The sequence below is a fragment of the Sminthopsis crassicaudata genome, chromosome 1 (assembly GCF_048593235.1).
Source record: "Sminthopsis crassicaudata isolate SCR6 chromosome 1, ASM4859323v1, whole genome shotgun sequence".
NCBI lineage: Eukaryota > Metazoa > Chordata > Mammalia > Dasyuromorphia > Dasyuridae > Sminthopsis > Sminthopsis crassicaudata.
This window is the reverse complement of record NC_133617.1, coordinates 484826577-484852821: the sequence shown is the minus strand read 5'-3', so window position 1 is coordinate 484852821 and position 26245 is coordinate 484826577. Positions and strand designations below refer to the sequence as shown.

General features: G+C 37.3%; 1 protein-coding gene across 2 annotated transcripts in view; it reads left to right on the top strand.

The window, feature by feature from the left end:
• The window catches only part of MMD2 (monocyte to macrophage differentiation associated 2), a 110144-nt gene that overhangs the window by 65840 nt on the left and 18059 nt on the right, over window positions 1–26245 (top strand). For both annotated transcript variants that reach the window (XM_074281217.1, XM_074281216.1), the window contains 4 exons: window positions 9784–9865; window positions 13307–13467; window positions 17092–17166; window positions 19834–19935. In XM_074281217.1, coding sequence (XP_074137318.1) covers window positions 9788–9865; window positions 13307–13467; window positions 17092–17166; window positions 19834–19935 — 416 coding nt within the window. In that variant the 5' untranslated portion in view covers window positions 9784–9787. The remainder of the gene's footprint in view (window positions 1–9783; window positions 9866–13306; window positions 13468–17091; window positions 17167–19833; window positions 19936–26245) is intronic.

Sequence of the window (26245 nt, the reverse complement as noted above, 5' to 3'; positions counted from 1 at the left end):
CACCCCAGAGACTAGAAGTCTTTGAACTGATTTGGCCAAAATATCTTGTGGGTCCAATTGGCCACACACAATGTATGTCCATTAGGAGAAAGAGGAGAGGCTGGGATGTGTTTTTGCTATGAGATATCTCACCTTCACTTCTATTTTTTTCAGTCTTTTGACTTTAATTTTAATATTTTTTTGTTTCTTCATAGAATTGTTGGCTTCTATTTGGTCCATTCTAATTTTAAAGATGTTTGTTACTTAGACAAGATTTTGTATCACATGTGTCAAGCTATTAATTCCATTTCCAATTCTTTCTCCCATAGTCCTCATTTCTTTTTCAATATTTTCCTCTAGATCCTTTGCTTCTCTTAAAAGTCTTCCAGAAACCTTTGTGCCTAACCTGTGTTTTTCTTTGAGGCTTTGTATGTGTCTGAATAAATTTTTTTCTGAGTTTGTGTCTTAAGAATCCCTGTAATCATAATAACTTTTTGTTTATGGTGGTTTTCCTTTTATATTTGTTCATCTTTTCAGCCTACTTCTTGAATTCATTTAAGATTGGGCTTTACTGCACTTCTGAAGGGAAGGTCTGGGCTCTTCCTGTTACTACTTTCTTGGAGGTATTGAATGTTAGCTTATTCCAGTATCTCAAGGACAAGCTTTCTGTGCTCCCAAAGTGGTCTGACCCAGGGCAAAGTATAATTTCTGCCCTTTCCTTGTCTAAGTTCTGTAAGTTCCTGAGCTGGGTTTGGATCTGAGCAACATCAGACTGATTTTAGACTCAGCCAAATCATTCTCATGAGAAGCTTTGTTGGTTCAGAGCAACAGAATTTCAGGTTCCCCTTTTGATCAGGGCTTCATGCTTTTGTTTTTCTGAATCAAATTGCTTTAGAAGCTAGAACTGAGACCCCACTCTGTTCCTGGGTTCTGAGCCATGCTGCTGATGCTTGCTTCTAATCTTACTCTTTGCTCCATATGTAGCCAAGGGTCATGGCTGCTTCTTCTCCTAAAACTTCATCCCTGAGCACAGGTCTGCCTATGACATAGAACTAGGTAGTATAAACTTGGTAGCTGGTATAAATCTGAGACCATTTCTTCTTTTCCTAGTACAACCTCTCTTCGTGAACTCTAAAGTGCTTCCTTGGGCCTGACTCTTTCCTAAGTGTCCATAGATCTCTCTGTTCCTCTTCCTATGCTTATCCCATTTAACTAATCTGCCTTCCTGCCCTCTAACCCTTTAGTATATATGTAGTTTGATGGAAAGTGCTTTGAGATTGAGGCGCCATATCAAATTCTTTCCCAATCCCAGGCCCCTTCAAATGAAATGAACAATTGTTTCAACAAGCCCCAGGATTTGGCCTTAGAATGGAATTCACTTGTCTAATGAGAAGGAGGAAAATGGATTTCCCTATTTCGGTTTCAAAGGAATGTTCTCAGTTCCTTAGGATTATGGGAATTATGTTACCAGGGGTCTTTTCTCCACCTCATTGTTTCTGTAATTGTCTCCCTCTTTTACTCTGTTGGATCTCTATCTCTCTGTCTCTTTGTCTCTCTGTCTCTCTGCATCTCTGTCTCTGTCTCTATCTCTGTCTCTCTCATTGTCTCTCCCTCTCTCTCACTCTCTCTCACTCTCATATTCATTAGTGCCAACATTGGTGTGAGACAAGCAAGGTTTTGTGAAATGCATGAAAGAATGAATGAACAAATAAATAACTGTCCATGTGCTACCATGGAAACAATGACATCACAATAGAACCCTTAATGTCTGGCTTGTGTGAAGAAAGAGGATTAAAATTTTGTAGGAAAAAAAAAGAAGACCAAGAAGAAGAGTGCAAGAAAAAAAGAAGAGAAATAAACCCCAAATTGGGTTGCAGGGAAGTGCAGGATGGTTGCCTGGCAACCAGTCCAGTAGAATAATGTCCTGTTGTATGAGATTGTTCCAGCAAGTTGGAAGAGAATGTTAACAAAATCCATTCTCCAGCTGAGTCTTAGCCAGACCTACTCAGGCTTTGTTTTCTCAACTCTGGCTTGGGAGTTTATTAAAAAAAAAATAGTCTGTTTCTGTTTCTGATAATATTCTGCTAATAAAAAGGACCAGTGGAGTTATTTTTTTTAAAGCTAGTTCCCCTGACTTCTGCCTTTCAACTTCTAGCTGGATCAAAATTAGGAGGGTGGCTGGCTCACATGTGTGGTAAGGTGGGTAGGGCGATTGGCGATTTCAGGCTAGATCACCATACTTTGGTGAGCTCACTATGGTTGAGGGTTTGGTTTTTAGCTTTCTTCATTTTCAGAAACTTGATTTCTACGAGTTTCCCTCAAGAGTGATTAGATTCTAATCAAGTCTACAAGAGACAAGCTTATAAACATGAATTTCTATTTGTTATTTTACAGTGAGAGTTGTACCTTATAGGCTAATTGATGCTGGCCTGTTTATATAGGGTAACACCTTTCTGGCAAACAGGTTCACTCAGGTCTATTCAAATTGTAGTTGAGAAGGTTGTTTGCTGAGGCAGAAATTAGGTAAAAGAAATTGTGTATTACTGAAGAGATATTCACATCAAGCTGACTCATGTAGATCACTCCTTCCTTGCAGAATAGAGGATGATAGACCTAGGGCTAGATAGCATCTTAGTGCAATCCCCTCCCATTGCAGATGAGAAAACTGAGGCCCAGAGCCACAGAGTGATTTGCCTCAAGTTATATAGGCAGTAAAATGGTAGAAGCAGAATTTGAAACTAAGTCCTCCTGGACTCCAAAGGCAGACCCACTGCCCTTTCTATTGTACTATATTGCCTCTTTGAGTACATAATACAATCCTGCAGAAGCAAAGTGTCCTGTCTCATGGATTGTGCTAGAGATACAGTGGCTCGAATTGTTTCTCTTAGCCTTCTTTTCAGTATTTCATACCAGTTGTCATCATTATCATTAGCAACAAATATTTATTGGTAGCAGTCTTCATGGATTTGAAGGGTTCTCAATTAATAGGGATTAGAATCATTCTGCTTGGTCCCAAAGGGCAGAACATAGCTAGAAGCAATGAATGCAAACTACAGAATCAGATTTAAGTTTAATTTCAAGAACTTCTTTACCATCATAGGAATAAAAAAAGGATTAGGCTACTCTAAGTAGTTTCTCTTCTCTAGAGATCTTCAAGCAGAGACTAGATGATCATTTGCTGGGGGAGATTGTAGAGAAGGGGATCTTAATTTTGTTTATGAGTCAGGTGCAGTGATATATGCCTGTAATCTTTGTGCTGTGTGAGGCTGAGACTGGTGGATCCCTGAGTTCAGGAGTTTTGAGTTAAAATTGATGGGGTATCCACTACACACCTGTCAGATTGGCTAGAATGACAGGGAAAGGTGATGCAGAATGTTGGAGGGGGTGTGGGAAAACAGGGACACTGATACATTGTTGGTGGAATTGTGAATACATCCAGCCATTCTAATGGAGAACAATTTGGAACTATGCTCAAAAAAAAAAACTGTGCACACCCTTTGACCCAGCAGTGTTACTACTGGATTTGTATCCCAAAGAGATCTTAAAGAAGGGAAAGGGAATATTTGTGGCAGCCCTCTTTGTAATGGCCAGAAATGGAAACTGAGTGGATGCCCATCATTTGGAGATTTGCTGAATAAATTGTGGTATATGAATGTTATGGAATATTATTGTTCGGTAAGAAATGACCAGCAGGATGATTTCAGAAAGGCCTGGAGAGACTTACACAAACTGATGCTGAGTGAAATGAAATGAGCAGGACCAGGAAATCATGGTATACTTCAACAACAATACTAGATGATGATGAATTCTGATGGACGTGGGTCTCTTCAATAATGAGATGAACCAAATCAGTTCCAAAAGAGCAGTAATGAATTGAACCAGCTACACCCAGCAAAAGAACTCTGGGAGATGACTATGAACCACTACATAGCATTCCCAATCCCTCTATTTTTGTCCATCTGCATTTTGGATTTCCTTCACAGGCTAATTGTACACTATCTCAAAGTCTGATTCTTTTTGTACAGCAAAACAACTGTTTGGAAATGTATACATATATTGTATTTAATTTATACTTTAACATATGTAACATGTATTGGTCAGCCTGCCATCTGGGATGGGGGAAGGAGGAGAAAAATTAGAACAAAAAGGTTTGGCAATTGTCAATGTTGTAAAATTACCCATGCATATATCTAGTAAATAAAAACTATTAAAATAAAAAAAATTGATGGTGTATCTACACTAAATCTGGCACCAATATGGCAAGGAGGCACCAGGCTATCTAAAGAGGAGTGAACTGGTCTTATCTGGAAATGAGACAAGTCAAAGCTCTTCTAGTGATGACTGATGAGGTTGGATACATGATTAGTAGCAGTTACTATGTGAGATGGAGGTTGAGTCTCAAAAAAACATAGAATTCTTAGACAGCCTAATAAAGCCCCCAGACTTCTCAGAATACTGTTATCAGATTAGGTTTGATTAAGTGACTTACTCAGTCACACAACCGGAATGTTAGAGCTGAGATCAGAATTCTAGTCTTTGATTTCAGTTTCACTGATCTTTCCACATTAACATACTACTTCTCAATTCAGAAAGAAATCTGACTTGGATCATGGCACACCAAAATCTTCATTCCTTAACATAGTATTCTTTATAATGTCACAGTTTCCAATATTAGTTTCCCATATATTAAATTACTTTGCCAACATTGTATTTTAGTGAAAAGAGCACCAGTTTTAAAGTCAGAAGATGTGTATTTGAGTCCTAGTCTGATGTGTCTTTGTGAATGTCAGCAAATTAGTTTGTTTGTCCATCTGTAAAATGGGGATAATCATATCTTTGTTGCTTGATTAGTTTCATTTGATTTTTTGAGACTGAGTCTTTCCCTAGCTCTCCTAGGCTAGAAGTGCAGCAGCCCCTTAGGAGACAATCTACTGCTAATTGGCATGGAAGCTTTGACTTACACCATTTCCAACCCAAGCCAATTTGTCCTTCCTTTGTCAATCTGGTATCCTCACTCTGGTTCCTAGGAGCTGGTGCAGATATCCAGTCACCTTTAGCACTAACTGAAGTTCAGAACTCTTTAGGTCAAACGAACTTCTAGTGTCAGCCTCTCCAAGTTGTGGATTATACATGTGTGCCCTTACACAAGACTCCTCAGAGAGGTGTGAGGAAATCATTTTGTAGACCTTGAGTGGCTGTACAACTATGAGTACAGAATAGCAATCACAGGAGCAGAGCATAGCTGGGACCAAGTATGAGAGATGAACTTTGGCTATTGCCAGTTTCACCTGGACTAAAGTGGGGAAATGAGTTAGAGCCAGTGTTTAAAACACACACATACACACACACACACACACACACACACACACACACACACACACACAACATTTCTAATGTAACCTTCAAACCAGTACACATTTTTCTGCATGTGGAAGAAAGTTTGGGCATAAATACCAAGTGAAGCTCAGAGAAATGATTACAGCATTGTGGTTACAATGGCCTGGGTCTGTACATTTTCTCATTTTCTTTTCATTGTGTGGGTACTCGGCTGCTAATCATCTTGGGAGTTGTCAGAAATATATTGGCTACATCTATGTTCCCTGGATGTCTGTGTCAATCTGTGGTCTTTTCCTGTGCTACTCAGAGAACACCAAAGGGAGATAAAAGTGAGGATGCCATGTGTCTCAGATTCAGCCTGAGTGCTGCTTATCTGATATTCATCTGCTGAGATCACTCTCCCCTCCCTAGAGAGCATGCTTGACAGTGGGCTCCAGAACGTGACAGATTGGCAGTTTCTCAGTGAGATTCAAAGAGTTTATTTAATGTTATCAGCAACACCTTTACAAATCATAGCTTAATGTGAGCTACTTCTGGGAAATTTTTTTGTAGATAACTAATTCCTTCCAAGGTGAATACTTCCCAATGAAGTAATCTGCCTTCAGATGTCCTGCCTTTAACTATCCTCCATCCTTTAGATTTACACTGACTTCATTTGAGGGGCCAGAGTTCACTTTCTATATAATTAAGAGGGTCTTTGTGTTGTTTGCTATAACCAGCTCTAGCATCTAGGAATTGTTATTGGGTCTTTTCACCTAAAATGTCAGATTAACCCCCTTCTTCGAATCTGACATTGACTTGGCAAGATTAAATGTGATAGTATTGAGTGTAGATTCCTGAAGATTCAGAGTTATAAAGGAATGGAGAACTGCTAGTTATACTGCCTGCCCTTTGCCATCACTACATGCTACAGAGCTGTTAGTAAGCTATAGTTAATAACAGTTACTGACTCAAATTGAATGTGTATGGTCTTTAATCCTTTGGACCAAGAACAGAGATAAGCAATATCTAATAGGCCGAATGAAGGTAAAGGAAAAAAATAAGAAAAAAAGAAGTTGTAGAGGACAAGAGAAACAGCAAAAAACAAAAGAGAAAAGGGAGCACATATGGAGGGGAGGGATGAATTGCTAGTAAGAGTGGTGCTATATCTCTCTAGTGCCATATGTTACCTCCTCCTAGACTAGGTTAGGATCTGAATGGGTTGGTCAGCCCCAGAGAGACACCAGGAAGAGTGGCCTCTAGTTTACCTAATCAGACTTTTTGAAAGGAAAAGTTTTTTATGTTTTTTTTTTTTTAATTTTCTCCAGTTACATATAAAAACAATTTTTTTATTTGTTTTTAAATTTTTGAGTTCTAGATTCTCCCTCTTCTTCCTCACACCTCCCCTATTGAGAAAGCCCATGTGAAGTTGTACAAAACATTTCCATAAAAGTCATATTGCAAAAGGAAACCTAGTTCTCCATCTCCCCCCCAAAAAAAAACTTAAAAAAAAAAAGAAAGCAAAAAAAGAAGTATGCTTCAATCTATGTATTCAGACACAATCAGTCCTTTCTCTGGGTATGAACAGCATTTTTCATCATAAGTCTAAAAGGAAAGTTTTAATGACAACTTTTGACATTGTGAACAAAGCAAAATTCTGTTCAGGGGCAGCCCAGGGCATTGAGATGTGATTATAATAGGATAATGAGATTTTTGCTTTAAAAACAAACAAACAAACAAACAAACATGTATAACAGAACTTGGCCATCCAGTAAGAGAAGTCTCCTTTTGAAGTATTCCCCTAAGGAGATACCTTTATTACAACTATGTTCCCATTGTTCAAAACACAGTTGGGACAACCTTTTTGGCAGTTGGCTTCAGAGGTTTGAGGGTGACAAATTAGGGTGAGGGTAGATTAAATATTTAGAAATAATTAAGAGAAGAGTACCAACTTTGAAGGCAGAACTTGAGTTCAAATGTGGCCTCAGATACTTACTAGCTGTATGATCCTAATCAAGTCACTTAGCCCCAGTTGCCTTATCAAAAAATAAAAAAGAGAAACAATTAAGAGCCATTTAAAGTCAATCTATGGAAAAATATAGCATTAAGCTCTAAGAGAACATTAAGATAATGACAGTGGTAGTGATGGTGATGGTGATATGATATAAAGTTATGTCTAATTTTCTTGTGATGTTTCCACAAAGGAAAAGTTTTAGCAATGTTATCAGTTGTGGCAGCAGCATGGAATAAGCGTAAACTCTCCCAGAGTGATAATTTTGTGTCTTTTTTAATTAAAAAATACTTTATTGTCAAAAATGCTAACCATTATCTGAGGCTTCAGCAAGTTGGAATATTTTCATGGATGGATGGTTTTGCCTTGATGTTGATGGCAGCTGACAGATGAAAGTAGTGGCTGCTAAAGGTTAAGGTGGCTGTAGCAATTTCTTAAATAAGACAACAATGAACCAAATTATGATTTTGAAGATGAAACTTGTCTAAATGTCTAAATATAATACAGTATGGTGAAAAGAATATACTAACTCTGGAGTTAGAGATCCTAGATTCAAATCCTACTTCTGATGTTTATTAGCTGTGTGACTTTAAGATTTAATTTCCTTTGGCCTCAGTTTCCTCATCTATAAAATTGGCAAGAGGAAGTGGATTAGATATTTCTAAGAAATTTTCAGATTAAGATCTATGATCTCATGCATATGTTTGTTTAAAAGTCAATCATATTATTAAACTTCATACATCTGAGAGGATGTAGCCAATCGATTTAACCAGTGAATTGTAATGGCAAAGACAGGAATTGGGCAGGAGTCTTGCATATGGGAGCTTTGGGATGTAAAGAGGTTCAAAGGAGCAGTATTGGGCTTTCAACAGCATGAAATTCCTAGATATTTTCTTCTTTTGTTCTTGTGTGTGTGCCTAGCTGCCAGCTCCCTTGGGAGAAACTTTTTAGTAGTTTGGAGAATAAAAATCAAGAGAAAGTATCAAAAGAAAAAGGGAAATACAGAGAGACAACACAGAGGGACAAAGAAGGAATAGAACAACCAAGAAAGCTTTGAAGAACCTCACAGTATCTGGGACTTAGGAGTGCTAAATTATCTATCTGCCTTGGGATGGAGTATTCAGGGCAGAAGAGGATGTCAAAGGTAGCATAGCCACAACCTCGAAACAAATCAATAATACTGAGGGCTGTTGGCTCCTGTCTGAGTGGGTGGGGGAAATGAGAATAGAGCTACTTCTTGGTGTGTAGGGGACCTGTATGCTACGACGGCAGGTTCAAGATGTTCCATGGCCATGACACTGTGTGGTTGGCTGAGATGTGTTTAACCTAGAAGATTAAAAGAAGACTTTCATTTCAGTGCCAGCAGTTTCTGTGCAGGGATGAAATGCCACAGAGCAAACCCACCCTGCTCTGAATATGCACAGGTCTCCACTGCTGCTGCTGCTCAAAGATTCTTGAAATCCAAGATATGTATTTGAAGGGACAACTGCTTTGCAAGTGCCTAGGAGATGAGAATGAAAAAGAAGGCAGAATCAGGCAGCATGGTATTTTGGTTAAGAGTGCCGGACTAGGAAGTCAGAGGACCTGGCTTCCAGGCTTGGCTTGACTGTTTGCTATCTGCCTGACCTTGGGCATATTTGCCACTTAACTACTATGAGAGTCAGTTTCCTCATCTGGGAAATGGGGATAATACTGCTTAGGTGAGCTACCTCACAAGGCTGCTGTGAATGAGAGTATATTTTTGTTCTTTTTTAAATAATAATTCTGTCTTTTGTATACAAAGATCAGGGCACAGGAGAAAGAGCATTGAAACTGGAACCAGAAGACCAGAATTCAAACTTTGCTTTTATCCCCTGCTAACCTGTTTAATCTTAAGCAAATTACTCACACTTTCTGTACCTCAGTTTTTTCTTCTGTAAAATAAAGGAATTGGCCTCTGAGATCTCCTTATTTCTAAATATAGGATCCTGTAGCTACTAGCAAGTAGGATGAACTTCTTTGAATTGTTTTTTGTTTTTGTTTTTTTTTGTTTTTTGTTTTCAGGAGGGGCAATAGATTTGCATCAATAAAGCTAACCTCTCCATTCCCTTCCCATCCTGCTCTTGCCTTTTGACCAATGCATGCATTTGGAAGATGGCTGGTTACCAGGGTTAAGATTGCAATTCTATTACCATGAAACAGGACAAAATTATTCAGACATATGTGATCATGAGGCAAAGATATCACTATTCATGTCATGGATGATATAAAATCTCCTTATTGTATCCAGAAGTGCCACCTTTTGAACATATGGTGAATATGATCTGACTTATAATGAACCCCAAGTTCTTTTAAATGCTTAATTATTGTGTTGTATGGTATACTGTGCTTTAGTCCTTCCAGTGATAATTGGTTTCAGTTTCTGGCATATCTCTAGACTCACCAGTTTGCTCTGTGTTGCCAATGGAGTTTACTAGAGTTCTTGTTTTTCATTCCAGGTTCATGAATCACAGAGTTCCGGCCAACAAAAGGTACCAGCCCACAGAATATGAACATGCAGCCAACTGTGCCACACATGCTGTGAGTTTTCCTTTTTATTTAATTAGGGGTTAGGAAGAAGGAGCTCTGTCAGACTTTCCCCAGTATGCCCCCTTGGTGGATAGAGAAAGTAAATGTGTACTTCAGCTTTACCAGCATAACACTACATTTCAAAAGGATAGAATAGTCATGGTGACCACTATAAATGCAAAAAGCCATAATGGATCACTGGTGTTCACAACATCTTTTTGTTTCTCGTTAGTTTCAGAGAAATCTTATTGTGAGGACCACTCAAGTGAACCCAGGCCCCCCAAAAAGCTTTGCTTTTGGTGTCAACATAATGTATTTCTCAGCAAAGAAGCCCTTAGTTTCATCTATATGTATTTGAGGGAAGCAATCATTCAATGGGTGGATTTTTTTTTTTTAGTTAGAAAATATATATATTTATTCAGGTTGCTCCCTTTTCCTCTAGTTCCTGGGAAAGTGGAAAGTTCCATTTTCATGGCAGGAGACAAAAGAAAGTCTTCAGGAAAGAGAAAAGTTGTCTAGCATTATTGTATCTATTTGGCTGAGCATTAGGTAAAAGTCAGCAATAATTCTTCACAGAATGTGAGTTCTTGTCTGTGATGATGATTTTATTTTTGATACTGATTCTTGTCCCCTTTCACCCATAGTTTTTACCAAATGTTTGGCCAACCATGTTTGTAAGAGTGCGTTTTCTATAGTTGAATTTCTTGAGCTTTATTATTTTCCTGTCCCTACTATAATTATTACCAATGTAAAACCCTTACTGAGTTTGGGTCAACTGAATATCAAACAAATGGTTCAGAGAATTGTAGAATGTTAGAGCTGGAAGATCATAAAGTTTAGCCCCTTCATATTACACATGAAAAATATAAAGAAATGAGGTTACTTGTAAAACATTACACAACTAATAAGAGGTGAATTTAAATCATGAAACCAAGTCTTCTGATTTCAATACAGTGGTCTTCCACTATGTCATTCTGGAAGGAAGAATGTAATATAACTACAGAAGGAGCTGTTTCTTTATAATTAAAAAAAAACAGGAAGGGGAGAAGGATTTCACATAATTTTTTTAAAAAGGCTAGTAATTAGAATGCCATATGGTTTCAGTCCAGATTGAAGATGAGAACAGGGTCTGTTTTTAAAAAGGCATCATTCATTTTACTTGCCATATTGTACATTATATCACAAACCTTGCCTAATACTGTAATGCTGAGAGACAGATGGATGGAAGCACAGATAGATAGGTAGATAGATAGATCAATAGATAGAATAGATAGCAAATGGATAGATGGATGAACGAATGTCTTAGGTATGTAATGTTTTAAATTCCAAAATGAAGAAACTATAGTAAATGCAAACATTATTGTCTCATTGAGATAATATTAAGAATAACTTTAAAATTATATTTGTATAGTGTTTGGGGAGATTCAGCTGAAAGATGTTCCAAAAAATACAGGGTGTTAATATTTAAGGAAGTGTTGGGAAGAGAGTATTCTAATCTTAAGGTGACAGATTCACTCACACAATTCAGCATGTACTGAACACCTATTATATCTAAGATTCTATGTGGTCAACTAAAGAAATATAAGATGTAGTTCCTGACTTCAAGAAGCTTCCAGTTTAATTGGAGTGACAAGTATGCATACATATCACTTTAATACAAAGTATATCTAAGATGATGTATGGTTAACTAGAGAAGTATAAGAAATAATTTCTGACTTCAAGAAGCCTACAGTCTAATTGGAGTGACAAGATGTACACATATAAATCTAGTACAAAACTCTTTAATAATAGCCATTTAAATGATATTTAATAATACTGTATACTTGTACTGTATAGTACTTAAAGAGAATTAAGTGACACCATGCATAGAGTAATGTACTTAGAATTAGGAGTACCTGAGTTCAAATCCAGTCTCCAGTCTTACTAGCTGTATCACCTTGGGCAAATCACAACCTCTTTTTGCCTCAGCTTTCCCATTTGTAAAATGAGGACCATAATAGCACCCACCTCCTAGGGTTGTTGTAATGATCAAATTTCATATATATGCTTGTGTATACATGTATATGAAATTATCTATATTGCTTTGTAAACCTTAAAGTGTAATATGCCTGTTGGTTATTATTATTATTATTATTATTCATTTCTCTCATGTTGACTATCTCAATATGTTACAGTGAAGAGAGGCTATAGGATCAGACTAGATTCATTTTCTAGCCTCTTAAACTTATTGCCTTTCTGACCTTGGGAAAGTCACTTAAAATGAGAAGATTTGGACTTCACAGCCTTTGAAGGTCCTTTCAAATCTAAAATAAAGATCCTGTAACTCCTATGAGATGTAATAGTTGGAGAATTCCGAGTTGAATGTCTGCTCTGCTTCCATCTCTCTGGGAAAATTTAAGGGAATCATTTTCCTTCTCAGAATTTCAGTTTCCTTATCTTTAGAGTGGGGATAAAAAATATCTTAACTATTTACTTCACAAGGTTGTTGTAAGGATCAAACAGGAAAATGGATGTGAAGCACATTATAATCCATAAAATACTACCCCCACATAATGAGTTATGACTACTATTATTATTATCCTCATTTACAGATGAGGAAACTGAATCAAGCTGCTAGCTAGTGTTGGAAGTTATGATTGAAGTCCAGGAATAATAACTCAAAGGTGGCCTCTTGTTATATCTCATGGAATAATGTGGAATAGTAAGATAAATCTTATGATTCTGGGTCTAGTGTTTTTTAAAGTTTCATTTGCCTCAGTGACAGACCCGAGTCTCCTTGCTCACAGTTACAGGGGTTGTCCCTTAGCCATTTGGGTTGGTAGCCTTTGAGATCTTTTATTTCCTTATTTTACTGGAATTTTCTCTTCCCAAAGGTGAAGTAGAGAATCATGGCTACACCCATCATCATAACCAAGTTGCCAACAACCACAATCCCTCTAAGATTGATTCAAACAAAGAAACACTGATTACAATAAAGAAGGGAAGAAAATTGAAGGGTTTTCTATAACATGCAGGACTTGGAATGATCTCTATTCCTTTCTAAGAATATCAGTCCATTATTGTAATAACATTGTGGTTAAAAAAAACAAAACAAAAAAAAAACAAAACCTGGCATCCCAGCCAGAAGTCCAATCCCTGACACATACGTATCCTGACACATGCTTTACTGGGCAGTATCGGTAGATTACTGACCAGTGATGTACAATTAAAGAGTATGCCTGCATCTGTTTTTTCTTTCTTATTGTAGGTAATTCTCTAAGAATATAAGTTGCAGAGAAGGGACCAGCCTGTTTTGATAGAGGAAGTTTCCTTATCGAAATCATAGATCTAATCTCCACTACTGTCCCTACGATAGCAGGTAGTTTATAAAAGTCTAGGGCCAATTCTGAAATAGTTGGCCTGTATGAATGACGCAACTACCACAATCAAGTGAAATCCATTCTCCATTTCCAGTTCTGGATTATCCCCAGCATCCTCGGCAGTTCCAACCTTTACTTCCTATCTGATGATGACTGGGAAACAATTTCTGCTTGGATCTATGGCTTTGGCCTGTGTGGTCTCTTTGTTGTCTCCACAATATTCCACATCATCTCCTGGAAGAAAAGACACCTCAGGTAAGGTAGCATCTTCTCCCTTTAGGAAGCAAATAGCTGGGAGGGAATAGTGAGGATTTATTCAAGAATCAGCATTCTCCCCTCATTTCTCTCTCTGTGTCTCTTTCTCTCCTTTTCTTTCCCCCTCTTCCTCTCCCTCTCTCTCTTCCTCCCTTTCCCTCCTTTTTTTCTCTCTCTTTCTGTCTCTCTGTTTCTCTCCTTCTCTCTCTCTCTCTGTTATCCTCCTTCCCTCTCCCCTTTCCCTTTCCCCTCTCCCTCTCCCTCTCTCACAGTCTCTCTCTCTCTCTCTCTCTCTGTCTGTCTCTCTCTGTGTGTCTGTCTCTCTCCATATGTCTCTGCTCTCTCCGTCTATCTCTCCATCTCTGTCTCTCTCTGTCTTTCTGTCTCTGTCTGTCTCTCTCTCTCTCTTCTTTTCCTCTCTCTCTTCTCTCTGTTTTTCTAGGTATGTCTTTATCTGTCTCTTGTTCTCCTTCCTTTTTTATTCATGAATCACAGTTCTATATAGAGGTATGCTAAGTATTTAACAATCAGCTTTATAAAATTCACAACAAAACTTTTAAGTTTAGTTTGAATTATTAACATCTTCGTTGCTTTCTTAAGTATAGACAATCAATTTTTAAAAATCAAGTCCTGATTTGTAGTATTTGACAATTTTTGAGGTATACTGAAATTTTAATAATCTGGCTCTCAAAAGCTTGTTTTAGCATACCCCTCTTTCCATCAAACAAAAGATGTCAGCGTTTCAAATTTATTTTGTATGTTTGGATTTTGGAAAGGCTGGGATAGCATAATTATCTTAGAGCTAGGAAGTCCTGAGTTCTAGGCTTGCATTTGATACATACTAAGTATGTGACACATACTGGGCAAGTCACAACATTTCAGTAGTAAAGGCATCTCTCCAAGATTCTAAGTTTCAGAGAAGATACACTGGTAGAGGGAGTTTTTTCATTTTACTAATTAAATACAGTCCTCATCCCTATCCCTTATATGTTCTATTTACTTATAAAGTCACTTGAAGAAGGTAAGCTTTTTGCAAGAAGGAATTGTTTTGTTTTTTCTTTCATAACTGCGTTGTCTAAGATGGTAACAGTTACATGGTAGATGCTAAACTTGTTACATTGATCTTAACTGTTATTGAGTTCCTCAGATGACCTGGAATTTCAAGACTAGAGAGTCAGATCTTGTCTTCTCCTTGCTCAATAAACTCTAGTGACTTCCTATTCATTAACTTTAAGTTAATACCTTTAGTATTTAAAGTTCCTTATAACCTTTTAACTCCATCCTACCTTTTTGCTTTATTACTTATTACTGTCCTATCCATACACATATATTTACTCTACCTATAGTTATTGCATTAAAAAATAAAGCATCTTAGTTTTATTATAAAATAATTTTTACCTCACACCCACCAGAGAGAGTATCAGGGATCTCTAGGGGACCATAGCCCACATTTTAAGAATTGATATTCTAGAATGTTGGCTGCTGCCTTTTTTTTTTTTTTGTACTACAGATAGTAAAATATAATAATAATAACTCATGTTTATATAGTTTTTAAGGGTTTGCAAAAAGCTTTAAAGATATTATACAATTTAATACTCACAATCCTTTGAGGTAGGTGTATCATCATCCTCATTTTATAGTTTACATTTATAGCCTCATAGTCACAAGGGTAGGGAGAGGAAGGTAAATAGTTGTTAAGTGCCTACTTTATGCCAGCATTGTCCTAAGTGCTTTACAAGTATTATCTCATTTGATTTTCATAACAATGTTTGGATATAGGTGCTATTATGTCTTTTTTACATTTGAAGAAATTGAGGCAAACAGTTTTATGTGACTTGCCCAGCATCATATACTTAGCCAGGGGTTCTCAAACTACAGCCTGGGGGCCAGATGCACCGGCTGAGGACATTTATGCGGCCTGCCAGGTTATGGCAAATGGGCTGAGGGGCAGAGACAGAGTGTGAGTTTTTGTTTTTATTATAGTCCGGCCTTCACACAGTCTGAGGGACAGTGAACTGGCCCCTATTTAAAAAGTTTGAGGACCGCTGACCTAGATGAACTCAGTTATTTCTAAGTTCTTAATTGTAATAATACCTAATTTCAAGAACTGAATCTGACACTTAGTAGGTCTGATTCAAGGCAAGTCATTTGAACTTTCAAACTTCTGTTTCTTCTTCTGGAAAGTGAGAAGGCTATTTGTACAATTTGTCATACAAGCACTATTTTGAGAAAAGTGCTATGTGCACCTTAAAGAGTTATAGAAACATGAACTATTATTTTTATTTTTTAATTATTTATTTTAATACATATTGCTTTATGAATCATGAGAGAAAAAATCAAAACAAAAGGTAAAAACCATGGCGTTTTCTATCTAAAGTCTATTGGGATTGCTTTGAATCACTGAACCACTGAGAAGAACCAAGTCTTTCATAGTTGCTGTTATTGTGAACAATATATTTCTGTTTCTGTTTGTTTTGCTCAGCATCAGTTCATGTAAATCTTTCCAGGCCTTCCTAAAATCAGCTTGTTCAGTATTTTTTTTAGAACAATAATATTTTGTTATTTTCATATACCACAACTTATTTGGTCATTTCCCAGTTGATGGGCATTTACTCATTTTCCAATTCTTTGCTACCAAAAAAGAGCTGCTACAAACGGTTTTCACATGTGGGTCCTTTTCCCTTCTTTATGGGATACAGACCCAGTAGTGGCACAGAGCAATTCTTTTTAGTCAGCATTTATTAAGCGCCTACCATATGTCAGGTGAATAGTTAGGTGGCACACAATACATACAACCCTGGGCTTGGAACTAGGAAGACTCATTTTCATGAGTTCTAACTCTGGCTCAGAAAGTACTTACTAACTATGTGACCCTGAGCAAGTCCCTTACCTTCATTTGCCTCAGTTTCTTCATCTGTAAAATTAATTGGAGAAGAAAATGACAAACCAATATCTTTGCCAAGAAAACCCCAAAACAGAGAGTACAGGAGCTTGCTGAGGGAGACTCAGCCTCCTGCAGCCCACCCAAGTTGAGAGTGTGGTGTACAGCCTCGGTGTAACTCTGTACTATGGAGGGAATGCTAAGGGGAGTCATAGATGTAGACACTTAATGGGTAAGCAGAGTAGTGAGAGGCTACAGCTAAGTTCATTTGTGTCTCTCAAAACTTTTTATAGCATTCCTGTAACCCAGTCTGTCTTCAACAAACATGAATAATTATACAGCAGAGAAAAATCAGTGCTCTATTGTTTCATTTGAAGAGGGAACCCACAAGCCTTTATACTTTCTATTCTTTTGTTAGCATACATTATATAATGTGACAGATACTATAAATGGCTTCTTTTGACATGGCCTCATTTAATGGAGCATGCTAACATTTGGGAGTTTGGGTCACAATGTGCATTATAATTTCATCAGAATGAGGAATTCCCAATAGCAGCTAGAATTTTAACCTAGAAGCGTTGACTCCCCATTCAGAGTGCTTTCTATGACCCCTACCTGCAGCCTTGTCTGTACTGACGTTTCCCACATCTGTGCTTTCAGTAGAATTGCTCCCTCTATTGATATTTCTTTCATAAGAAGAGTGTCCTGGCCGTAATATACTATGCTTTCCCCTCTGCTCCTAGGATGGTGGAACATTGCCTACACATGTTTGACAGAATGGTGATCTATTTCTTTATAGCAGCATCGTACGCCCCCTGGTGAGTAGAGTGGGGGCTGCAGTCTGGGTTTACAAGAAAGGCTTGCTTTTTTTAGCATTGGGATTTTTCTAAATTAATTTGAAAATAAATTTAGCGACTTTTGAAATAATAATTATGTTCCAAGATTCCATAGTGGGTGTGGGTGGTGCATATATATACAACCTATATGCAAATGCACACGTGCAAACATGTATATACACTTATATATATATATATATAAAAGTGTGTGTGTGTGTGTGTGTGTGTGTTGCCTTCCCCCTTTAGTAACTTTGGGCTTTTGGGAGGAAAACAATGGAAAACAGGGTAGCAAAAATCTATATTTGCAAAGAAAGGGTGGGGGGAAGTTACTAATATTGTTATTTGTTGTTGTTTTGTCCTTTGTTCTCAAAGAAGACCATGACATCAGGGAGGTGATACCAGTTGAATTGAAGTGACTTCACTTTCCCCTCCAGAGCCATCTGGGTCCAGTGGCCAGATACAGATCAGGATGACTGGAGATGGCCCCGGATGGAGATGGCTTTTTAAGCTAAGGTTTTTAATAAGTCTCACTTTGATTGAGGCAACCCTCCCATTCAGTGATTATGAATGGTCCCTTTTTCCTATTCATAAAAAATTTAGTCTGGGAGGGGAAGACCCTTGGGGTTTCTGGTCAAAATAGAAATAATTGCTATTTACATCCTACCTTTACCTTTGAAAGGTCTTCTCTCCACTTTTGCAGGTATAGAAATATCCAGTCCTCAGATTGCAGGGGCACATGGCATTTCTCTTGAATCATGAACTAGAAAAGCTAATTGGTGTTGTCATAAAATTTATATATATATATATTTTTGATTCCTGCCACTTTCTTTTTCAAATGTATTACACATTTAGATATATAATAGACTTCCCTCTAAAAGTGAGTCAGAAGATCAGGAAGAAATATAAGAAAAGAGGTCATCTCAGTAGTAACTAGAAAGTGGTCTGGAAGTCAGAATGAATAGGTTTCATACAGGCTAGCACATACTGGTAAATCACACTGAGTAAGATCTTTAACCTCTCATGCAAGAACAGACTACATAGAGAATGTGCAGCAGTCCTGCATTAATAGAAGTTTCCTCACCTCCCTATATTTACAGACAGGTCCAATTTTTCTTACTATAATGAGCAGAAGAAAAAAGATAAGTCATTCATTCAGTCAATAAACATTTACTTACTATGTGTTAGGCATTGTATTAAGCACTAGAGATAACTACAATTAAAAAAAAAAACAAACTCTGCTCTTAAAGAATTTATATCTTATTTCTTTTCAGAGGTATGGGGATTGTAGATTGTTTTGCATATTGGTAAATTTCAATGAGTTTTGTTTTTATATTTTTAATTTTTGTTATAAGGAACAATATATTGGGAAATATAGGTGATTTAAAAACAAAAAATATAAAAATATTTTTAAAGGAATAATTAAGATAGGAAGTTATTAGAGGACAACCTTGGGTGAACTGTTTACCTGCCATGCCCAGATATACCTCTTTTTCTCTTTCATGGGACCCTCCCCAACTATAGGTCATGAATGTCTCTTGAATCTTTCTCTGTTAGTCCTCCCCCCAAGTGAAGAATGCTTCATAATGCTTTCCATGAACACCCTTTGTGTTACTTGATCTAGGCAAAAGAATTCCTAGTTATAACTTTAAGGGCATGAGGAAAATAATGAAGTGTCTCATATAATACTAAGGCTTTTTAATTTCAGGTTTTTCCCTTCGAGTTGAATATATGCATTTTGAGGACAGAAACTGTTTTGGTTTTTGGTGTTTTTTTTTTTTCTCTTTGCTCAGTCATCAGGCAGGAGCCAAGTCTCTGTGAATGCAAGAAGATGAAAGGATTAAGAAAGAAAAAGGTTTAAAGATAAGTTAGTTTGTTGCCTATGAAACAGGCATGAAACAGGTTGAGTTTGGAGGATGAGAACAAGGGAACAGTGAGTGAGGATTGGGTGGAGAATGGGATTTGAACAATAACAAAAGGGGGCTTAAACTCACTCAGATGGAGTAAGCATGCCAGTATAATTATGTTAATTATTGAGGAATGAATGCAAGGAGGTTATCATTGACCATGGGATTTAGCCTTGGGTGGAATTGATGCAGGATGTTAAGCACCTGTAGGTGACTGGAACTGGGTGGGGGGAATATGGAGCATGCCAGGACAGGAAAGGCAACTCTTAGGGAACTGAAGAGGATCAGAGAGTGTGTTTGAATACCTAGCACAATGCCAAGTACATAGGAGGCACTTAAGAAGTGTATATTGATTGAATGAATGAAAAGACATTTATTAAATTGTTACTATGTGCCAAGTATTGTGCTAGCTGGCTATGCCCTCTAACTCTATTCTGGACTTAGATTTTTGATGAGGCTGGCCATAGACATAAAGAACACATTATGGAAAAATATGATCATCCTTCTTGAAGTAGGTAACTCTCAAGGATCAGTACATCCCCTCCCCAAATGCCCTAATCCTTCATTCCAGACTTGCCATCCATGTATTAATTTAAATAATGGAAAGTTTATCACTTAGGAAGATATAAAGGTAAACATTTCTTACATAGCTCCTTCAAATATAGAATTAATTTCTGAGTACAGAGTCTCTGTTGTAAAAGTAGAAATTACATTCCTCATCTCCAGCTTTTCTTGTGTTTCTTAGGCTTAATCTCCGGGAGCTTGGTCCGTGGGCCTCCCACATGCGCTGGATTGTCTGGATCATGGCTTCTGTTGGGACCGTCTATGTGTTCTTCTTCCATGAACGGTGAGCTTTGGCTGTGGAAATGTGGGTGGGATTCATTTGCCTGCAAAAAGGTAAAAACTCCTTTCTCCACCTCTGGGATCCCTTTCTGAGCAGGAGTTGCTGGGGGTAATACTGTGTTCTTACAGATAAGGTGGGATCCATATCTCCAAGGTAGCATATGCTATTAGCATGAGGTAACCATCTAACAGATTACCCCAGCTCTAGAGGGACCCATCTGGTACTTAGGATCACAGGGAGACTTTCATTCACAATCTATACATAGCTAATTCATGATGTCTATGTATAAATGAAAGAAAGAAGGGGAAAGAAAGAAAAGGAAAAGAAAGGAAGGAAAGAAAGGAAGAAATAGGAAGAAAGGAAGGAAAGAAGACAGGAAGGGGGAAAGAAAGAAGGAAAGAAGAAGACTACTTTGGTTTAGCAAATTACTAGGATTGTAAATGGGGCCATGGGTGGAGGAGAGGGAGAGACTATCAATCCCTAGCGGGAACAATTCAGAGCTGATTTGATTATGGATCCTGAATAGGAGAGGGAAAGGAGTGCTTCCTCCCATTCATATGAAATATAGCTGAGACCTACCAGCAATAGTGAATGAGGTCAGCCAGTTGTCCTTCATCAGGACAGAAGGGGATAGGGCAAAGTAAAAGTTTCAGAGATGAAAGAGCTAACTTCTCTGTAATTTCAAGAGTACTTTATATTCTACTGAGCAATTCATAACTGATGTAATTCTTTGTTATTCTTTTCATTTATTCTTTGGGGTTTTTCCTTTTTTTTCCACTTTTCTTTTCCTCCTGAAATGTTAGATAATCTATCCAAAGGCACACATCTTATAGCCCCTGATTTACCTCCTCCTTTGTTGTTCCTCCTTGGTTTTCAAAAAGCAGCAATGATATGAGGGACTTGGATTTAAACCAGGCAGAGCCACACAGAGTTATCAGCCTATCTCTCCTCCAGAATCATCAGTCTAGTGGCAAGAAGGAAGTCTAGACACCTTCCAACTTTAGTGTCTATAATAATGATGATGATGATGGTGGTGATGATAGGCAGCTACGGGGTAAAATGAATAGAATGCCAGGTTTAGATTCAGGAAGACCTGAGTTAAAATCTAGCCTCAGACACTAGCTATCTGATCTTGGGCAAGTCCCTTAATCCTGTTTGCTTCAGTTCCTCATCTGTTAAAAATGGAGAAGGAACTAGGAAACCTTTCTGGTATTTTTGACAAGAAAACCCCAAGTTGGGTCATGAAGACCCAACTAAAGAACTAAATAACAACAACAAAAATAATAAGCAATTTATGGAACTCTCAGGCTTTATTAAGCGCTTTCCTCATAGCAATACCTAGTAGGGAGCAACACCCCATTTTAGAACCCAGATTTCCTGACTTCAATTCCAGTGTTTTTTTTTCAGTTCTTTCAGTATTCTACTACCTTTCACATATCTTCTGTTATAACTATATTTGTAGTTTGTTTTGGTTTTGGTTTTTGGTTTTTAAGTCATAGGAGGGATCAGTTATTCCCAGTGAGGAATTAAGATCAGTACCTGTACTATAATTTATTCTTATAGTCTGGGGCACTGAGAATTCAAATGACTTATCTGGGTCACACAACTATATATTTCACAGGCATATGAATGTGGACTTGAATTCAGGTCTTACTGACTCTGAAGGAAGCTCTCTATCCTTTAAGACATTCTGCTTCTCTATAGGTACATATATAGATGGAAATATGCCAGTCAATTAATCAACTTATTTTAAGTGATTGATTAATCATTTGTTAAGTACATTTTATGAGCTATATACTATGCTAGGTACTTTTCATTAAGTGAAATATTGTTTCAGGGGGTTTAATTTCTAAGGGGATATATAAGGGGTGTGTGTGTGTGTGTGTGTGTGCGCATTCAAAGTCATCTTCAGCCATCTTGATCCATATCTTACCACTGAACCTAGAAGGTTACAGAGGAGAAGATGAGGTTGGTGACCTTGCACAGTCCTGCCTCATTTAAATCCAATTCACTTGTCATGCAACAATCTCCTTGTTATCATATATATATACATGTGCATGTTATACACATGCATGAATTCACACATATACATGTGTAAGGTATTTATACAAAATAAATTAAATAATCCTTAGGAGGAAAGGCAGTAGCAGCTGGAAAGAACAGAAAAGATCTCACTTGGAAAGTGGAATTTTAATTGAGTCTTGAAAGAAATCAGTAATTCCAACAGGCAGAGATAGAAAGGGAAAGCCTACCAGGTATGGTGGACCACCTGTGCAAAGTCACATAGATGAGAGATAAGAGTGTTATATGTATGAAGCAGCAAGAATGCATTTACACAAAATATGTAGCAAATGACCATATCCTATATAAACACAGCAGAGTGATATAAAAATAAGCTTACAAACATTTGATGGGGTCAGGTTCCAGTGAGCTATAAATATCAAATGGAAGAGTTTTATATGTGATTCTAGAGTTTACAGGAAGTCACTGGAGTTCACTAAGTAGTAGGTAACATGCTAAGACTGATGCTCAAGAAAAATCACTTAGGTTGCTGTGTGAAGGATGACTTGAATGGAGAGAGATTTAAGGAAAAGTGAATAGTTAGTAGGCTATTGAAATAGTTTAAGTGAGAGATGGTCTGAATTAGATTAATTTTGGTTTGAGTGGAGAAAAAGGAAAGAGATTTGTTATAGAAAAAGAAATGAAAAGATTTAGCAACTAATTGGATGGGTTGGGCAAGGCAGAATGAATTAAGAAGTTAAGAATTACACCCACATTTCAAACCTAATTAAATGGAAGGATAGTGTTGGCTTGACTATATTAAGGAATTTCAGAAAAGGTGGGTTTTGAGAGAATGACAATGAATTCTGTTTTAGCTAAAGAGATTTGTAGAATATCTAGTTTGAATGTCAGTAGATCATTGGTAATGCCCTAGAGAGAGACTGGAGCTAAATCTATGCATCTATATGTCATTTACATAGATCTGGTAATTAAGTGGATAGGAGCTGATGAAGTCACCAAGAGATAATGGAGAGAAAGAAAAGGATGAAAATTAATTTTGCAGAATAATTCCATTACATTAGGCATTTTCAGTATGCCTTAATTGATTTTTAATCTATATGAATTTGGTTGATACCATTTCAGGATGAAACCTTGGTGAGGAAAGACATAAAAGATGATCCAGAAAAAGACTGAAGTGGTGAGATAAGTAGATGGGGAACCAAGAGAGAACAGAATCGTAAAAACCCAGAGAGCCAAGAATTTTCATAACTAGAATTGTCAACTATATGAAGGGCTGCATAGAAGTTAAGAAGGATGAGAATAAGAACTAGCACTGATATATCCTTTAAAGCTTGTAAAGTACTTTATATTAACTCATTTGATCCTTATAATAATCCTGTGGAAGTATGATTATCCCCAAGTTTACAAATGAGGAAATTGAGGCAAAGAGAATTTGAATGACTTGGTTAGAGTCACACAGTTAGTGTCTGAGGCAAAATTCAGACTCAGATTTTCCTGACTCCAAATTCTATGCTCTATCCATTGGGCCCATACTTTCCACTTTTATGAAAAAGTCATTTGATTTAGTAATGAAGAGATTATTGGTAACTACGGAGAGAGCAACTTCAATTGAATGAGGTCAGATTGCAAAGGTTTCAGAAACAAGAGAAGAAAAAGTGGAGGCAATGGATGTGGACAGTGTTATCAAGAAGTTTGGCTGAGAAAGAGAGGAGAAATGTAGGATGATAGTTATTAGAGATAGTGAAATATAAGTAAAGTTTTGTTGTTTTAAATGGAGGAGAATGTTTGTGGTCAATAGAAAAAAAGGCAGCAGTACAGAAGAGATTAAAGATTGAAGAGGAGAAGATTGTTGGAGAAGAAAAGGAGGAGGTAAGGGAAGAATCAAGATGCTTAAAGAAAAGCCTTATCAAGAATATTTTCTCCATTAGAGACTGCTTGTTATTTGTCCTTCGTTCTCAAAGAGATCTAGGACATCTGGGAGGTAATGACATCACATGCAAGTAAATTGGATTTAAGTGAGGGAGGGCTGGGCAAGTCACCTGCCTCACTTTCCCTCCAAAACCACCTGGGTCCAGCGGCCAGAGATAGATCAGGACAACTGCGGATGGCCCTAGATGAAGTAGGAGATCCTGGCCTTTGTAAACTAAGATCTTCAACAGGTCTCAGTTTGATGAGGCTGCTCCCATTCTGTGATTAAGACTAGGTAGCAATTGAAGGCAAAGAATCTCCTCTCATCTACTCCAAAAAAATCTAATAAAGAAGGTAATTGGAAATGATGTCATAGGCTTTTGAGATGAGGAAGAAAAGAGAGACCTCACAGTTAATAGCCTAAACTCTCTAGTAGATTCTGAGTGAGGTATTCAGGTAAGAGATTAGGGAAAGGAGGAAGTGTGCAAGGCTTGTGAAAGAAAAAAATAGCTTAGAAGAGAAGCTGGGCTGAGTGGGATAAAAATTCAATTAAGGAAGAGTAAAATGGTTTCTTTGTTGCAGTGAGACTCTAGGTTGAGATTAAATAACATAAATTTGTAGTGAACCCAATCAGCAGGACTGCATGATTTTTTCCAGTTCCATTCCTCATTGTTATGAACAGGAACAGAAGAGAAGGAGGATTGTGGGAGTAATCCAGATTTAGGATTTGGTAAAGTAATATCTAGTTTCTTTGTGTCAGCCACACAGTAGAAGTCCTTTAGAATTCTAGTATTAACAGAAGGAGCAAGGAGCACTGGACAAACTCTCATTTCACAGGATGATTCCATTACATCAGACATTTTTCATCATGGATTAAGTGTTTTGACTTTTAATCTCTGAATCTGATTCATGCCATGTCAGTAAGATTTTAGGCTGTAGTTTTGGGAAAAAAATAGAAAATAGGAGTAAACTCTTGAGCGCTTACATATGGAAATGAAGAGAAACTCTGATAGGTAGGACCTTTAAAAATTCAATAAATGGGTAGAACTAAAGAAAACCACATGCTTCAGAGAAGGAGCCTGGATTTTAAGTCAAAGGGACCTGGTTCAAATAAATTCCAGCTTTGCTACTTGTGATATATGTGACACTAGGCACTCAATTTCTCTGGACCCTTATCTGTATGTGTATACACACACACACACACACACACACACACACACACACACATATATATATATATATATAAAATGGTTCGCTTATAGTTAAATATTTGAGAGAGCTGGGCTAGATGATTTTGTAACTAAAACTATGATTCTACAAGAAGGTGTGATAGAATATAATGGGGTGCCCTTCTATCACTCAACTTTTAAGAAAAGGGCCTCAATAGAAGTTCTGCACAAGGGGATGATTTTTAAGGTAAATGATTAGATTTTTCCCCTTATGCTGACCAACCAGCCCTCCAGAAAAAAGTAGAGCAAAGAGACAAAGGACACAACCAGATCTCTGGAGAAGACTGGATATACAGAGTCCATCCAGACTTTGGGTTCATGGTCTCCAGGTCCAACAGGAAGATGATGGGGATTGATGAACCAAGCAAGAGGTATCCTCCTAACCTGACCCCCAAGTTTTTCTTGGTCATTCTAGATTCAGGACAACTAGGTTATCCCACATAGAAATATTATAGGAAGGTTGATTAAGTGGTTTTGTTTTTTGTTTTTTATTTGTTTGTTTGTTTTTACCCAAAAGAGAATGGTTTTACTTAATTGATTTCCTACTTTTGATGTCTCAAAAAGTTGGAGCACCAATTAACAAGGTTCATATAGGATGGAATTTTCTAGCAAGAAGCTTCTAGATATTAAGGAAGGGGGTCCCAGAGAAGAGGCAGGCAGCAGAATAAGAAAGAATGAGAGGACTTCTCTAGGAAATAAAATATCCTTTCAGAGGAAAAAACCTATTTTTTGAAAAAAAAGATCTTTTTTTCCCCCCCAAATTATCATAATTACATTATTTGAATTCTAGGCTCTTAGGATTAAAAAAAAAAAAAGTTTCCCTCTTTTTAGTAAATATACAATAATTAACTTCTAATAAGACTTTTGAAGAGGCCTCCTTACTCTTTTGCATCATAGATTTAGTTGTCAATTATGGACCTTTTCTCAGAATAATCATTTTAAATGCATAAATTAAAATATACAGAATTACGAAAGAAAGTAATTTAATTGAAATCTATTTGTTCAAATATGTTTGTTTTTTTGTTTGTTTGTTTTTTTGACTATATGGACAACCAGATTAAAAAACCCTTGCTCTGGAACCAAAAGACATGGCTTTAAAACATGTCTTTGACACTCAGTACTAGTGTGAACCTGAGCAAGCCAATAAATTTCCT